The 15164-nt window shown below is 52.5% G+C and overlaps 7 protein-coding genes across 7 annotated transcripts; 4 read left to right on the plus strand and 3 right to left on the minus strand.

The window, feature by feature from the left end:
• Positions 1 to 25: 25 nt before the first annotated feature.
• On the plus strand, positions 26 to 1342 carry B0T23DRAFT_110672 (putative C-5 sterol desaturase). Its single transcript, XM_062831856.1, has 2 exons — positions 26 to 379; positions 447 to 1342. Exons 1-2 carry the CDS (start codon positions 132 to 134, stop codon positions 1231 to 1233), a joined length of 1035 nt encoding a protein of 344 aa, XP_062693955.1. The 5' UTR covers positions 26 to 131; the 3' UTR covers positions 1234 to 1342.
• Positions 1343 to 3132: 1790 nt separating this feature from the next.
• B0T23DRAFT_394635 (uncharacterized protein) lies at positions 3133 to 3555 on the minus strand (the record flags this gene model as incomplete). Its single annotated transcript, XM_062838140.1, has 1 exon — positions 3133 to 3555. The coding sequence occupies one exon, from the start codon at positions 3553 to 3555 to the stop codon at positions 3133 to 3135; it is 423 nt and encodes a 140-aa protein (XP_062693956.1).
• Positions 3556 to 4455: 900 nt separating this feature from the next.
• Positions 4456 to 5253, plus strand: B0T23DRAFT_427524 (ribosomal L28e protein family-domain-containing protein; the record flags this gene model as incomplete). Its single annotated transcript, XM_062840068.1, has 5 exons — positions 4456 to 4501; positions 4598 to 4692; positions 4786 to 4809; positions 4886 to 5007; positions 5088 to 5253. The coding sequence occupies 5 exons, from the start codon at positions 4456 to 4458 to the stop codon at positions 5251 to 5253; spliced, it is 453 nt and encodes a 150-aa protein (XP_062693957.1).
• Positions 5254 to 6653: 1400 nt separating this feature from the next.
• B0T23DRAFT_403440 (malate dehydrogenase mitochondrial precursor) lies at positions 6654 to 8024 on the plus strand (the record flags this gene model as incomplete). Its single annotated transcript, XM_062838782.1, has 6 exons — positions 6654 to 6666; positions 6742 to 6773; positions 6872 to 6982; positions 7076 to 7163; positions 7223 to 7830; positions 7884 to 8024. The coding sequence occupies 6 exons, from the start codon at positions 6654 to 6656 to the stop codon at positions 8022 to 8024; spliced, it is 993 nt and encodes a 330-aa protein (XP_062693958.1).
• Positions 8025 to 8708: 684 nt separating this feature from the next.
• B0T23DRAFT_110826 (trafficking protein particle complex subunit 6B) lies at positions 8709 to 10092 on the minus strand. Its single transcript, XM_062831857.1, has 4 exons — positions 9341 to 10092; positions 9124 to 9241; positions 8960 to 9049; positions 8709 to 8901 (listed from the first exon to the last, which is right to left on the minus strand). Exons 1-4 carry the CDS (start codon positions 9778 to 9780, stop codon positions 8770 to 8772), a joined length of 780 nt encoding a protein of 259 aa, XP_062693959.1. The 5' UTR covers positions 9781 to 10092; the 3' UTR covers positions 8709 to 8769.
• Positions 10093 to 11153: 1061 nt separating this feature from the next.
• Positions 11154 to 13457, minus strand: B0T23DRAFT_110915 (PINIT domain-containing protein). Its single transcript, XM_062831858.1, has 5 exons — positions 12979 to 13457; positions 12507 to 12866; positions 12129 to 12445; positions 11739 to 12064; positions 11154 to 11676 (listed from the first exon to the last, which is right to left on the minus strand). Exons 1-5 carry the CDS (start codon positions 13136 to 13138, stop codon positions 11268 to 11270), a joined length of 1572 nt encoding a protein of 523 aa, XP_062693960.1. The 5' UTR covers positions 13139 to 13457; the 3' UTR covers positions 11154 to 11267.
• A 681-nt stretch (positions 13458 to 14138) lies between these two features.
• B0T23DRAFT_110975 (uncharacterized protein) lies at positions 14139 to 14735 on the plus strand. Its single transcript, XM_062831859.1, has 2 exons — positions 14139 to 14495; positions 14554 to 14735. The coding sequence occupies exons 1-2, from the start codon at positions 14294 to 14296 to the stop codon at positions 14682 to 14684; spliced, it is 333 nt and encodes a 110-aa protein (XP_062693961.1). The 5' UTR covers positions 14139 to 14293; the 3' UTR covers positions 14685 to 14735.
• The last annotated feature ends 429 nt before the right edge of the window (positions 14736 to 15164 follow it).

Raw genomic sequence — 15164 nt, forward strand, 5'->3', positions numbered from 1 at the left:
TCTCCCCCTTGCTTATCTACAGGTACCCGGCACGGTCTTGATCCGGGCCTGGAACACAAAGCTTGCTCGGCTTGCTGTTACTCAACTTGATTCTTCTTCTTTGGCGCGCAAGCCCAACAACCACCGTCAATATGGACGTGGTCCTCGAGGTCACCGACCAGTTCATGTTCGATTACATGTACGCCTGGCTACTACCAGCACGACCTGCTCTCTATGATTTCCCCGACAAGACCAATGGCACCGCACAAGCTTTCTCGTCTTGGGTGTATGAGCCCGCGACCAAGTTCTTCTCGCTCGAGCCCTCGCAGGCGGCCTACCAGAGTATCTGGACAAGAGACAACATCTACCGTCAGGCTCTATCGCTCTTCCTAATACTATGGTGCGCGCAAACCCCTTTTTTCATATTCGAGTTGGGCGCAAACACGCTAACCTTGGCTTACACACAGGCTCTTCGGTCTCGTAACCTACTACGTCTTCGCCTCCCTCTCCTACATCTTCGTCTTCGACAAGAAGACTATGGAGCACCCCAAGTTCCTTAAGAACCAGGTCTGGCTCGAGATCAAGCAGACCAACGCCGCCCTGCCCGTCATGGCGTTCTTCACGTTCCCCTTCCTGGTCGCCGAAGTGCGCGGTTACTCACTCCTCTACGACACCACGGCCGAGGGTCCTGGTCGCTGGTACGACTTCTTCCAGTTCCCACTCTTCATCATGTTTACCGATTTTGGCATCTACTGGATCCACCGTGGCCTTCACCACCCGCTTGTGTACAAGCACCTGCACAAGCCTCACCACAAGTGGATCATGCCAACTCCCTATGCCAGCCATGCCTTCCACCCCATCGACGGCTTCGCCCAGAGCATCCCCTACCACATTTTCCCCTTTATCTTTCCGCTTCAGAAGATGGCGTACGTCGGCCTTTTCGTGTTTATCAACTTCTGGACCATCATGATCCACGACGGCGAGTACTATGCCAATAACCCCGTGATCAACGGCGCCGCCTGCCACTCGGTTCACCACTTCGCCTTCAACTACAACTACGGCCAGTTCACGACGCTGTGGGACCGCCTCGGCGGCAGCTACAGGGAGCCCGACGGTGACATGTTCGCGAAGGAGAAGAAGATGAGCACGACGACGTGGAAGAAGCAGGTCAACGAGATGGAGAAGATTGTCAAGGAGGTTGAGGGTGAGGATGATCGGCTTTACGAGCCGACCGAGACTAAGAAGTCGAAATAGAGTGAAGTTCGAGAAAAAAACGAGGAGGAATAGAAATCTCACCAGTCCCGGTTGATGTCATTTTTTCCCCTCAAGGGAAGAAAAAAAAGAAAAAAAAAAATGGACAAATGGGATTAACGAATCAGCGTCATCCGGCCAAGACCAGGCCACCCGGTCTTGTGGTTCTGGATCAGGGACCCGGGTTGAATGGTTGGCTAACACCAAGGATCTGCGACCCTTCATGCGATGTGGCATGGTGGCACGGACGGCGGTCGATGACGACTGAACCCCCGAACGAGAACGGCGGTACACCACATTGGATACGGATGTATACCATCTGGAAACCCGCCACGCCGGACCAGCCCAACAAAAGGCAAGAGGGTACTATAATACGGTACCCACAATGAAGGAGGAGTTAGTCTTATATACCAAATGATGGAATGACTGAATAGGTAACTGGATTGGGACGGACGGAGCTGATAACAACACATTCAAGAAAAGCAAGAACAGTGGTCACTCACTGTTTGTCCATTAGAAGGATTTTAATAACCTACACGTTGTACATACTTTATATCATTTTATATATACCCGCATCTTTGCACATACGCATCATGTACGGATCTATCTGTTGTCCCTCGAGGCAATGAAACATATGCTGGAAAGGTTGCCGCGTAGATGACTCTATATAATGACACAGACAGGCAAAGAACACAAGAAGATAGTTCTCAAAGGATGAGAGCCTCCGAGTAAACAACACTTCATTTGCGAAAACACAAACCTAGGCGGTCACTGTCCCCAAGTCATGCAACAACCCAATCGCTCCACTATTGCACAGGCGACAGGTACTTCCAAATTCAGTATCCTGGTAGGTATGACCAGTGTTACCAGCATGTCTTGCTTTTCCTGACATCTTCAAGGGAACAAGGCGAGGCATCACATATATGAGTAAACCGAAACGAAATGGCCAAGTCACACAACACAAGACCTTGGGTACAACATAAATTAGAAGGCCAAGCAAACGCTAAGATTGCTTCCGAGCTTGGAACCCCCCCGTTGAACCGGAGATAAGCGAAACTGGAGGCCTCCTGTCCTTCCGCTTTGGATAGTATATCTCAACTTAGAACCTCATGCAAAAGAGGAGCAGAACTATTGGGTTGGCTGAGAGCAGATTGGTTCGATAGCACGCAGACGTGAGGTAGTGAGGGGACAACATACAGAAGGGAGTCGACAGAAAAACGCTAATGGGTATTTCGGGTTCTGCATGGTTGACTAGCTTGAGTAGATACTAGATGAACTGCCCGCTATCAGACGCAACAACGTAATAGATGGGGATAAAGAAAACTAAGAGGAAGAAGCCAGACGCCCACCCCCCATCGCCCGTCTGCGCCAAATCTTGCTCGCATGAGAGAATAAACAAGACCTCCAGAACGAAAAGAAGAGAAGAGTAAGGAAACGAATGAGTGATGTTGTAACGATAGTATAACGGTCGGTTGGTGTTGGTACAGTTGTTATGACAGCAGTAGTAAAGAAAAAAGGTCGAATGAGTGTTTTAGTTGGTTCTCTCGTCGGTTCCAGCCCGTCAAAATGTATAGTGTAGTGTAGGTGTTAAAAGTGGTAAAAAGCGGTTGCGTTTTCACGGAGGGCTTGGGGTATAAGTCGAGTCGAAGTATTGTTGCTTGGTATGGGCTGTCCGTTGGTCTGTGACAGAGGATGTATGTTTCCTTTCCCATAGCTTCTGCGCACCTCGCCCATCCTTGTTGTCGGTTCGTTTCATGTATACCCCGCGAGTCGGTTGGCTGGTTGAGGTGGTGAGCTTCCGCCTTCGCGCCCATTCTCTCGTTTAGTTCCGTTGTGAATATCCCATCCATTATATTCTCCATCCCTCTCGCCATTTCTATCCCCATTGCTCGCTTGTACCGCTCACGAAAAGCTCACAAACTTGGGATCCCTTGGCAACCCATCGGCTCCAATGCCATTCGCCTTGAACCTCCTCTCCATGTACAGCTTCCTCGCGTCGTCGAACTGAAGTCTCCTCCTCTTCATGATCTTGAGAATTTCCCGCTTGGCCTCATCATCCAAGCCAGCGCGACCGTCGCTCCCCCCAACGTTGCCCGCAAGATTAAAGTCGGCAGACGACAGACCGGCTTCCATATCCTCCTCGAACGAGTTGGAGGTAAAAGGCAATCGAGAGTACAGATATTCGCCGCCGGGAGCGCGGCGCAGGTAGGGCTCTATCGCGTCGAAGGCGTCAAGGAAGGGCGGCAGCCAGGTGTAGCGGGTAAAGTAGGCAGTGGTGGAGAAGAGGAGGGTGAAGAATATGAGGGCGTAGAGGAGGTTGATCATTTTGGCGATTTGTGTCTGTCACGTTTCGTTCTTTGGAACGGGTGGGTATGGGTTAATGGATGGTTGCGAAAAGAGCGAGACTGTCGAATGTAGAATGTAGATTTGAGGACAAAGAAATTGTGATTATGCAGTGGGCTTTGCGAAAGATACGATCACGATACGTTTCGTGCTTCGGGTGGCCCGGTAGGGCTTCTTGTGCCTGCAGTGCCGCTTGCGCGCGCAGAGGTTATCTGCTGATGTAAGTCGAGTCAAGTAGTCGCGTTGCAAAGCGAGTCAAGAAACGAAGACGATTTGTCAGGAGGTGATGAACAAGGACTGGGAGAAAGAACACAAGTCAAGACATGCTTAGGCCCGGGCGGTTGTTGCAAACAAAGTCCGCGGCAGATGGTTTTTGAACAAGTTAAATTGATCACAAGATGGAACACGCGGCGCAGACAGAATCTCGAATGAATGATATCCGCCCCCCGAAAAAGGATTGCCAAGACGCAGCCATGCTTGGGACATGGGTCATGACGAATGCGGCGGGCAAGGGTGACAAGTGGACCTAAGCTGTCGCAAACTGAAGCGCAGCAGTGCCCGCCCCAACATCGCCCCGGCCCAACAGCAATTCGACGGTATGCACAGGCCACCCCTAACCCTCTTGGATGCTTGCAGCCGCCCTCCCCATCGCCCAACAAGAAGCTCGAGCTGATGACAGCTGGCTAGAGCGCCAAGCCTTCTCTACGGCAGGTGGCCCTAGACCAGGTTAGGAAACCTAAGCGAGCCCACACTGAGGCGCGACAATTCACCGTGCTGGTGCCAAAATCCAGCGATATTGTCGGTTGTGATCCCGATTTTCGAGAAGCTCGACTCTGCCTCCAGTAACGCCTAGGTCTTCTTGTAGCCCCAGATCCCGCCAAAATGTCTCTTAGCAACGTCTCTGCCGACCTCATCTGGGAGATCACTCGTAAGTTCTGATCCTGTCGAATTTCTGGTCCTGGCCGATTTGGGGAGTGTGTGGACATGGCGAAATGCTGACGGTGTTGTTTGTCCGGTCATATAGGCTCCCACAACTCTTTCCTCGTTAAGAGAAAGTCTGGTGGCGGTGTCCAGTTCTCCCGGGATCCCCTCAACCTGACCAACAAGCATTCCCGCAAGGTACGATTACCCAAAGGACGAACCCGGGCAACCAAATCGGGTCAGAGAACAGATGGAAAAAGGGACAGTTTGGCTAACGTTTGGGGAAAATAGTATGCTGGTTTCGTCAACGACAAGGTACATTGAGCAACCTCACCGACGGACGTCGAATATCCGACCGAACGAACCCATGGAACTGACAATCTTGGAATAGGCCGTCGGCGTTGTTCCTGGTGAGAAGGGTGGTGTCGTTGTGACCACCAAGAAGGCTGGCTCCATCAACAAGCCCGCTGCTCGTTACACCGTCGCTTTCGGTGCTAACAAGACTGCCCGCAAGTCAGTATACCCCGGCAATGACAGCTGCGAAACCAACAGCAGTACGGAACGAATTGCTGACATGATGCGAACCTATACAGGACCTACAAGGCTATCGCCCGCCAGGTCGCCGGCTACCGCTCCGACCTCCTCAAGGCCGCCGTTGCCCGTGCCTCCGCCATCCGCCGCTCTCAGCGCGCCGTCAAGCCCGAGCCCGCCCAGAAGCTCCGTGGCAACGCCGCCAAGAAGGCTGCTGCCTCTGCTTAAATGTACTGAGGCGTGGAGGACGATGAGCATGCAGGGACACTGGGAGACGTCTGTGTATTAAGCCTGGAAAGCCTCGCTGACAGAGGCGGCGCATACAACATTTCATGCATGGGATTGGGGTTCAAGGGACAGGAAAGGGTTGCCAGTCCCGGATTCCAGGGATGGCCATGGCGTTTGATATCCAGATGAATCAATCAACCCTAGCAGGGTCATCGACGAACAACAACAACCACAATTCTGTTCTGGGTCATGTTGTGAGCTTTCAACATATATGTGATTTCATGAGGGGAGTTGGACGGGTCACCGGCCGGCAAGATGGTGTGGTGCCCGGTTTTCCGAGTCTACCACCAACCTCTTCTGGCAACTACACCTCGGCATCCCAAGAAGTTCGGTCCCGACTGGAAAAGAATGGCGCATACCCCTGGATTCGGGACGTCAAGCTGGATGGGTCGTTGGCCTCATGACCATGGAAGCGGTATGGAAGCGGGCCTCTTCGGATGACATCAGAGCAGATCTCCCGGACTTGCCCGAGGACGCTAGACCGAGCCGGACCTCGGGAGACCACATGTTCGGACGTAGGTACCCCCGGCAAGTTGACAGCCTGGAGTGTTTACCGATGCAACGGCGAGTACATGGATCTGTGTTCGATGCGGCTGCACCAACGGCATCATGTGAAATCTGGACGGCGAAGTAGCACATGCACTTGTACTACTATCTTCACAGCCGTGTTAAGACGAATAACTTGAATGGGTACTTCGACGCAAGTACGGTCCGTGACTATCAACGTGAATATAAATATAAATTTGATTTTGAGGGTATTGTCTCAGGGCTGCGCAACATGGTGTGTACACCATCCAAATGGGCGCGGCCAACGGAGACTGGCTTACTCCGCAGCTTCCCCAAATTCCGATCCAATGGTCCATTTTCGCACATCCGGATGACGGGACGCGAACGAAGAGGGAGCGCAACGAGAGAGAGCGGGGCAGCTCGTTTCCCTTGCTGCATCATTGCCTCGATTTGGCTGTCTGGAAGGAGGAACGGCATTGACGCCCTGTGTCCACTTGGCCGCCAGCCCCGCAACCCCGAGCCCCAGCTGTAATACTGCATAGGTCAAGGTAAATAAAGAGAAGCTCCCCCACGAGCTCCCCGTCCCCCAGAATCCAGAAGTCCCCCGTTATTTCAGATCTGAGTTCCTCACAGTCCACCCTTCGAATCCACCTTGACGAATCGCCATTGTTGCGCATATCGTCTATATCAATGTGAGTCAAGATCTCTTCACTTTCCCGCTTTCCTCTCCTTTGCGCATACAAAACATCGACGACCAAGATCTAGAGCTGACTGTAGTTTCTCCTCTTCAGAATTACCCCTCCCCCCCGCTTTAGACGTCTACAGATTTCAAAATGGTCAAGGCCGGTAAGCTACACCACGCCCATCCGCACTTGCCTGCAGTCTGAGGCGACGGTGGCAGGAAGCTGACATTATGCGCAGTTGTTGCTGGCGCCGCTGGCGGTATCGGACAGGTGAATCTTATCCCAACTTGGCCATGGGAGATCCCGCGCCCGAACTGCGCGCGGATCAGAGGTTGAGATGGAAGGATGGCTGACCAAATGTGCCGCAGCCCCTGTCCCTCCTCCTCAAGCTGTCTCCTCTCGTTGACGAGCTCGCCCTCTACGATGTCGTCAACACCCCCGGTGTCGCTGCCGATCTCTCTCACATCTCCTCCCCCGCCGTAAGTAGTCAGCACCGGCTTTGCGCTGGTTGTCGCCAAGGGCATGAAAATACCACGGACCCCGCAGAACCTGGCTGACACTTGGCGCCTTAGAAAACCACCGGCTACCTTCCCCCCAACGACGGCGCCAAGACCGCCTTCAAGGATGCCGACATCATTGTCATCCCCGCCGGTATTCCTCGTAAGCAACATTACGCGCCGCTGGTTATGGTGAAGCAGAGACTGATTGGCTCCTCACAGGCAAGCCTGGCATGACCCGTGATGATCTCTTCAACATCAACGCCGGTATTGTCAAGGGCTTGATTGAGGTTGCTGCTGAGGTGGCCCCCAACGCATTCATCCTCGTCATCTCCAACCCTGTCAACTCGACTGTCCCCATTTCCGCCGAGGTCCTCAAGGCCAAGGGTGTCTTCAACGCCCAGCGCCTCTTCGGTGTCACCACCCTCGATATTGTCCGTGCCGAGACCTTCGTTGCTGAGATTGCTGGCAAGAGCAACCCCCAGGAGCTCGTTGTCCCCGTCATCGGTGGGCACTCCGGCGAGACCATCGTTCCTCTCTTCAGCAAGGTTTCCCCCTCGGTCACCATCCCTGACGACAAGTACGATGCCCTTGTCAACCGCGTCCAGTTCGGTGGTGATGAGGTCGTCAAGGCCAAGGAGGGTCTCGGCTCTGCCACCCTCTCCATGGCTTATGCCGGTTACCGCTTCGCTGAGAAGCTCCTCAAGGCCGCCAAGGGCGCCAAGGGCCTTGTCGAGCCCACCTACGTCTATCTCCCCGGTATCCCCGGTGGTAAGGAGATCGCGGAGAAGACTGGTGTTGACTTCTTCTCCGTCCCCGTCGAGCTCGGCGTAAGTTTCAGTCTTTGCAAAATTCACGGTGTTTCTGGCTAACATATCCATAGCCCAACGGTGCTGAGAAGGCTATTGACATCCTCGGCGACATCACCGAGAAGGAGAAGACTCTCCTCGAGGCTGCCGTCAAGGGCCTCAAGGGCAACATCCAGAAGGGCGTTGACTTTGCCCACAACCCCCCTCAGAAGTAGATACCCCTTTGATTTTTGCTGTGAAATATCCCCTTGCGTTTCTCAATCGCCATGCATGATGCAGGCCATGATTTTGGTTAGGTGGCTCTCATATAGCCAATATATAACCACACACAAAGCTGTAGATGAAGAATAAAATACCAAGCCATATGAAGTTCAAGTACAGGTGGACTGATACTCATTCCCTCTCTAGGCTGTAAAAAAAGTTGATAGGATAATCGACGACTGTTATGACCCGAACGACCGATACCCATTCTCTTCCCCTCGCACGTGTCATCAGCTTCCTCTCAGTGCGCCGGGTCCAGTACCCGTCGCCTTGACGAATGAGACTCTTATCGCAAGCGCCGCTTTGCGCCCTATGTAAGGATATGGGGGCGTATGGTTGCTGTATGCCTGAAAAGACTGGACTACTATGTCGCTGGGGGGACGAAAATAAACTTTATCTTATGCACTTCTGCTCGAGTGATTTGAAAGTGTATTGGTACATTGGTGTGAAAATCGATCGTGCGCCATGCTTGTTATGGTGCTCTTTGCCAACGTCTCACGTCTACGTCCCATGGAGCTTTGTAACAATACAACTGTACTTTTGCTTTCTTCCACTATACCATAATAAACACCGCTAGTAATGGGCTCAGAGTGCCCGGCTTATGCCATGCGCTGAGAATAAAGGTCTAGGCAGCGATGTTTTGAGTATAAAAGCTTAAAAGCCCCATTCGCTAATGTACAATTGAAAGTAGCAAATCATTCAGTTTTGCGTCTTGACCGTCTTGATCTGGAACACCGCCGCAGGAAGCTCGCTTGACTCGGCCGTGACGGTCGCCGTGATGCCCATTGCCGCGAGGGCGCCGCGGACCACACCGCAGGGAAACCAAAGGAACTTTTGGTGGGTTTGTTAGCAACATGCGTCATAATCATGAAACTGTCCGACAACGTACCGGTTGCGCCCTGGCTATGGCTTGGCTACTTGTCTCTGCGGACATTCGCGATAGTGGGCGGAAGGAGTTATCTGTTAGGACGTATACGCCCTGTGATTGTGTGTCTTGGTGTTAGCCAGCTCGATGAGATAAAGAACCGGGGGAAGGGAAAGGGAGAAACATACCCGATGATTCGTCTTGAGGTTATCCACCTGTTTCCTAAACACAAGCGTCCAAAGGTCTTTGCAGAGGAACTTGATGACGTCCAGCGTGTCGTTGAAGCGTGGTCGGTCGCGGGAGAATCTAGTCAGACCGTCAGTTTTCAATATACTCTTTGCCCGACGGCCAGTTTTCATCGCGCAACACCTCAGGACGATAACCAAAGAAAAGGAAAGAGCATACCGTTCAACCAACCCCTGCCCAACCCTATACCCCAATCCTTCCAACCTAGCAAATACAGCATCCCTTTCTTCATCTTCATCCATTTTCTTTGCACTCACACTCCCAGTCACACTCCCTCCCCCTCCTCCTCCTCCTCCCCCCACTAACCCTGCTCCCAACATACCAGCACCACCAGCACCACCAGCACTTAGTCCCCCTGTGCGCGAAGATAATACGCTATTCCTCTGTGGCCCCCCTGGCGCTGGTCCAGTAGCTGTACTTTGCGCATCATCACCAGCTGAAGAGGCTGAAGGTTCTGCGGAAGAAGAGTCGAGCTGGTTGGTTATCCTGTACGCCATGGGGACTAGCTCGATAAGCAAGAAATCGAGACAGGAGGAGGCGAGGAAACGGGCGGTTGGGTCCGAGGCATTGTAAGGGGGGAGTATTGTGTCGAAGGACATTTCGAATGGCTTGGGTTGGGTCGGGTTGGTTTTGGTTGGCTGGCTGGTTGGTCTCGGTTTTGGTCTGGTGCTTAAAAGGTACGTCGCTAGCTGGTTGTTGGAAGTTGAGTTGAGTAGGTAGATGGGGGGTTTGACCAGCGGATCTAATGTCTCTCGGTACTGTGGTTTGCGAGGAAGGAACGTCAAGCAAGGTAGTATAACGAAGTCGTAGCTGTTGTGCGCTTGCTGGTAGGAGCTAGCTGATGCCGACCGGAGAGCAGTTGCGTTGCTGGATGATTGTCTCGGTGCCCTGGTGTAGCAGAGGGAGTTCGGCGGTTCGTTTGAGTCGCGCAAGTGTGAACAAGTGGCCGGTCCACTGAGTTTACTTGTCGGAATTTTGCGCAGCCTCAATCGAAAGGTTCGTAACTGGCGTGCGTTGACTTCGATCTTGTCTTTTTCGGTCCGCCGGATTATCGGAAGATCGCGGTGACGCAGGTAGCTCGGAGCTTGTCCGTGGGGTTCGGGTGCTGGGGCTATTGCCGTTTCCCAAGGGCCAAATCGAGTGATTCGCGATGCTTGGGGTATGGACTATACACAGAAAGTCTGTAGAGTAATGATCGTCTTGGTCCGGAGTTTTGAGGCGAGTTAACTACCTAGAGATCGATACGTTTGTTGTGTTGTAAGGGGATGGGTGGAGGACTGTTGTTGCGGTTCGAAAGGTGCCTGCCGTCCGAATGATTGGTATGTACTGTAATGGCAGCTATTTGGGATGGAGATGGGTGGTGTTAATATCCACCTGGCAAGCGCGGCCACGAGCGTCCGCTGCACCTAAGCTCAAGCCAAGCACTAAGCTATACGCTAAAATCACACAGAGGGGAGGACTGTATTCCCAAATCAACATCAACTGCAAGTAACGCGGTAGAGGTAACTTTCAAATCTGAGAGACTTCATAACTTCACGTAGACGTTACGTATCATTGGCGAGTACATCATTTTATAATCGATTTCATGTACAAAATTGCTCCCAGACAACACACCGGTCAGGTCGTATCACTTTATTGGGTATCGGAATTGCATCTCAGTACTGATCCCTCATTCATTCCGTCATTTCTCACTGTACCACATCCCTGAAACTTCTCCCATGAAACCTTTTCCCCCATCTGAGTGCGCCCAACGCCAAAGACCGATATAAATACCTCCGTCGATCCACTGTGTCTGGAATGCAATATAAAAAAAAGTTAAAACCAAGCTGGTCTGGTGGAAAAGGATACCTAGTAGACATGGTGTTCAGTTAGGGCCGATGAAGGGAACAATCCGACCTCCTGTTGCCCAAGCGAGCCTCCGAAGCCAATATTGAGCATCCTATACTTCCCCAAAGTCGGGCTGATGGGAATAATTCGCCTGATAATTCGTCCATTGCGCCGGCCTGTCACGGCGACGGGGAGCACGGCGACCCCTTTGCATTGAAGCGTGCCTGTGATGCACATTTGCAGCATCCTATACTTCCCCCTAAGAGTTGGATCCATAGTACGCGTTCATCCCGTAGTTAGCCCGCTTCACAGGCCTGGGCGGCTCGTCGTCATCTGACAGCGTCAAATCAATAACTTCCGGGGCTGAACGTTTATTGTTATTGTTCGATGACCTTGCCAGTGAAGGCGTGCCCCCTGTGCTTCCATTCATCGGCGTGCCGATCAGTGTAGTTGACGCGCCGGTAGTAGAACGACCGGGTGTCGAGAAGTCGTGGTTTGCTGCCGAGAGGACTTCCGAAACATACAGGTCATCGTCATCGACAAAGCTTGCCTCGGCAGAGTCGGGTACCGTCACTTTTTCCGCACCTGGTTCTATCCACTTGCCGGTAGGTTCAATCGTGACCTGCTCTACAGATTTGGGAGTCGCTTCGAGAATGCCCTGGGCGTACCTGGAATGCGTGTCAGCCAGTACAGCGGAGACAGTATTGAACACAAGGCCATTGTAACTTACTCATCAATCGCCAATTGGTCGAAGGGAACAGATTTGCTGCAAATGGGACATAACCACTGTGGCCCTTGCTCCTGGAGTTGGAGGTATGAAGTGGCATCAAAACACTGAATATGACCGCAGTTCAGACCTCGGCATGGCTTACTTAACCTCATGTACGACAGTGGGCACTTCAGACTGAGGACTTGTGATGTAGCAACCACGTCAGGGTCGTTAGCCTTATTTGCGATCTCGGTAACCACCGATTCGGCACGGATCTTCTTGGTGATTCTTGACACCAGTTCCTCGATAGTCGGGGTTTTGCACAGGTATACTACTAGGTAGAAAGACTATCAACCCAACTAGTTAGCACGTACGGCTCTCTGCGGGTTCCCATACCCAGTTTCCTCTTACACCTACCTCTCTGGTGAGGGCATACGTAAAATCAATGTTGTTTTGATATGTGTTTGGTCGTAGACGCAGCGAGTCCGTGATGTCAACCGGTCTAGTAGACCCAGGTTTGTTCTTCAGGCCTCGCAGGTTTGCCTTGACCTCGCCGCCATTCACCTTGAGCTCTGACTGGTAGGGAAAGGCGATATCTTGGACGCCATTCTTCCCGGCAGCGCAGTACATCATGATCCTCAGTGAAGGGTCGTTTCCGACATTACTGAGCTGGGGATGATCCGACACCCTGAGCTTGATGGAGACGGTTTGCCTATGCTGCTGCATTGCTGTTGTCGAGACTCAGCGGTTGTGTCCAGTGGCGGAACGATACTGGCTTACCTAACATACGTTCGCAATCCTTGACCTCCCCAATTCGATATTGTATCTCGTAGAAAACGCTCGGCTTGAACTGGAAATCGTGACGTTGTTGGTTATACCAGTCCAGTGGTCTGCTGACGCCCTTGGGCGCGCTGTAGGAGCCGTTAGCTACGCCGTAGGAAGCCATGGCGTAGCTGTTGGAACTGTTTCCGTGATTTTGAACGGGTGGGTAGATTGCGGTTTGGGATATCTGCGACGGCTGAGGTTTGGGTTGTTGCAGCAGACCCGTGCTAGCCACAAAGCTATGAAACCAGGGTACGGTTGTCTCGAAACTGTTGTAAAATGTGTTGAAAGTGATGCCGTCGCCGCGCGCTACGCATTGCTGGATAGCTGGTTGGGGGGTGAAGCCCCTGTGTGTTAGCCTGCATTCCCATGATTTCTTCGCATGTATGACGGAAGGGTGGAGGTAAGGAGGTGGTGGCCGACTGGAAGGCTTACTCACCATCGACAAGGCGTTTCACCAAATCAGGCTTGTTTCCCGTCTTGGGCAAACCATTGACGGCGCAAAGGGACTGCAGCTGCGTCTTGTTGACCCCGGCGTTTTTTGCGATCGCCTTGAGGGCCTCAACCTTGTCTTTGGGAGGAGGGCCGGCACGATCCATTTCTCTGTGCCCCTCAACGACCGGTACGGTATTGACAATTCCAACTGAACCTCTGCTTGCCGACACTGGGCTTGTTAACTAAGTGAAGATGCAATCCTATAAGAGCGTGGTGTGGTGCCCGGTCGTATCGTAGGGTTGCCTGGTCGCGACCGGCCGCGGATGCCCCGCAGTTGGCCGTCAAGGTATTGAAAGGTCGAAGTGTGGGCGTGCACTACGGACGGCGCGAAGTGAGGAAGGAGTGATGGAAGGCTGAGCCGAAAGTGAGCCGATGGTACGGGAGTGTACCCCGACGCGCTCAAGGTACGTAGGGGTAGAAGCGGACACCTAGGACGACGAAAGGTCGAGGCTGGTTATCGCGGTGCAGAGCTGCGGCTGCTGAAGATGCCGGCGTCACCGTGATGTACGGCGCGCGATGTTGGATTTATATTTTAGGTAGACTCGCAGCTGAACGAGATTAAGCCGCCCGCACGTTATCCGTCCGTCACACAGAGCCGGCTGTCGCTGTCTGCGGCCTTGCGCACTGGCACTTATGGCAGATGCGTGAATGGATGACTTGAAGTATGACGGTACCGCGATGCCCCGTAGTGATTTGCTACCCTGAGCGGTAAACCCAATTCAAAAAACAGTGAAGCCCGTGTATGCGCCAAATGATCGTCACTCCGTTTGTAAAAGAATCCTGTCGCTGTCGCTTTCGCAGCCCTCAAGCCGGTTGCTCCAAAGTCCAAAGACGTCGTCGATGTGAACAGGCGGGAGGAGGCGGCAGAAAGTGTTCCAAGCAGGAACGTGTGGGTCGCTAGCAGTTATTTATCTAGCGGGTAAGGTGGGTCTGTCAGTGGCAAGCAGCGGCAGGTACCGTCGAGCTCATTGGAAGAGCGTGGTCGTGAAGTACCCAGTACTTGGCTAGGTGTGGTAAACCAGCGATTGCAAAGGTTGCGACTACTTCAGGACTACCCTCGCATTTAGCGGAGAACCCAGGTTGCCTGTACACTACTGCTTCAGTGGAATTTTTCAACTCCGCCAACAACGACATATCGATATCTTTTGTCATCACCCTTTCTGTGTCGCATAGCTAAACCTTTGGTGAATATCAACACTCATCCATCTGCTTCATTTTGTAATACACCACACCACCTAGCCCTTTCTCAAACTGCAAAAATGGCCAAGAGCAAGAGAGCGTCTGTTATTAAGAACAACAACCAGAAACTGAAGAAGAATGTTTTTGGACCTGTTGAGGCCGCTCGCTTGGAGAGAATTTCTGCCAAGCTCCTCGAGCTTGCTGCTCAGCCCAAGCCCATCAAGGAGGTTGAGATGGAGACCGTGAACGAGGATGAGGTCAAGGAGGCCACCAAGGATGACTGTAAGTGTAGCTGAAAAACTAAGGCGCAAATGAGGGCCATGTGCTGACCAGATCGCAGCTGCTATGGAGGTTGATTCCGCCAAGCCTGTAAAGGTTGGCAGCAAGAAGATTGAGAAGAAGAGGCGGGTCAAGAAGTCCAAGATTGTCTTCCCCAAGTATGGCGAGAAGTTCAGCAAGAAGAGGAAATGAGCGACAAGCGGCCACGATTTGAGCAGCTGAGTTTCGACAGACGACCAAAAGTATTACCGGTGTGGCCAGGGCTATAGAGCGGCTGTACCACCAAAGGACGACTACAACAACTCTCTCATGCTCCAGACATGTCCTAGCGGTTGTTCATTCTCACGACGGCGACAAGACAGTGCCGGGCGTTTAGGGCTAGGATGGAAGGAGACGGTACGGATGACGACCTTTTGTGGCAGGCCTCGTTTTTGTGGTCTGTCTGGGGCTTCACTGGTGCTTTGCACAGACGGGATTGATCGAGTTGTCAATCTTGCGCGTTGCCGACGCCGACGCCGTTGCGAAAACGCATGAACTTCAGAAGTCATATGGGATGGAAAAGCAGCAAAACGAACTAGTGGGGTGGGATTATCTACACTTGGCGCATTTGGTTTTGGTTTTTAATGGATTTATTTTTCTAGGCTGGCATGCTATTCTAGGAGTCTCTCACTC

The sequence above is a fragment of the Neurospora hispaniola genome, assembly GCF_033458365.1.
Source record: "Neurospora hispaniola strain FGSC 10403 chromosome Unknown B0T23scaffold_3, whole genome shotgun sequence".
Classification (NCBI taxonomy): Eukaryota; Fungi; Ascomycota; class Sordariomycetes; order Sordariales; family Sordariaceae; genus Neurospora; species Neurospora hispaniola.

Bases quoted from the DNA above. Each gene is read 5' to 3' on its own strand.
- B0T23DRAFT_110672 (XM_062831856.1), top strand. From the start codon at position 132: ATGGACGTGGTCCTCGAGGTCACCGACCAGTTCATGTTCGATTACATG. The intron at 380-446 runs GTGCGCGCAAAC...GCTTACACACAG, and splicing joins TCGCTCTTCCTAATACTATG to GCTCTTCGGTCTCGTAACCT.
- B0T23DRAFT_110826 (XM_062831857.1), bottom strand. From the start codon at position 9,780: ATGTCCTTCGACACAATACTCCCCCCTTACAATGCCTCGGACCCAACC. The intron at 9,050-9,123 runs GTATGTTTCTCC...ACACAATCACAG, and splicing joins ACCTCAAGACGAATCATCGG to GGCGTATACGTCCTAACAGA. The intron at 8,902-8,959 runs GTACGTTGTCGG...ACCCACCAAAAG, and splicing joins CCATAGCCAGGGCGCAACCG to TTCCTTTGGTTTCCCTGCGG.
- B0T23DRAFT_110915 (XM_062831858.1), bottom strand. From the start codon at position 13,138: ATGGATCGTGCCGGCCCTCCTCCCAAAGACAAGGTTGAGGCCCTCAAG. The intron at 12,446-12,506 runs GTATGTTAGGTA...TCTCGACAACAG, and splicing joins GGAGGTCAAGGATTGCGAAC to CAATGCAGCAGCATAGGCAA. The intron at 12,065-12,128 runs GTAAGAGGAAAC...TTGGGTTGATAG, and splicing joins CCCTCACCAGAGAGGTAGGT to TCTTTCTACCTAGTAGTATA.
- B0T23DRAFT_110975 (XM_062831859.1), top strand. From the start codon at position 14,294: ATGGCCAAGAGCAAGAGAGCGTCTGTTATTAAGAACAACAACCAGAAA. The intron at 14,496-14,553 runs GTAAGTGTAGCT...ACCAGATCGCAG, and splicing joins GGAGGCCACCAAGGATGACT to CTGCTATGGAGGTTGATTCC.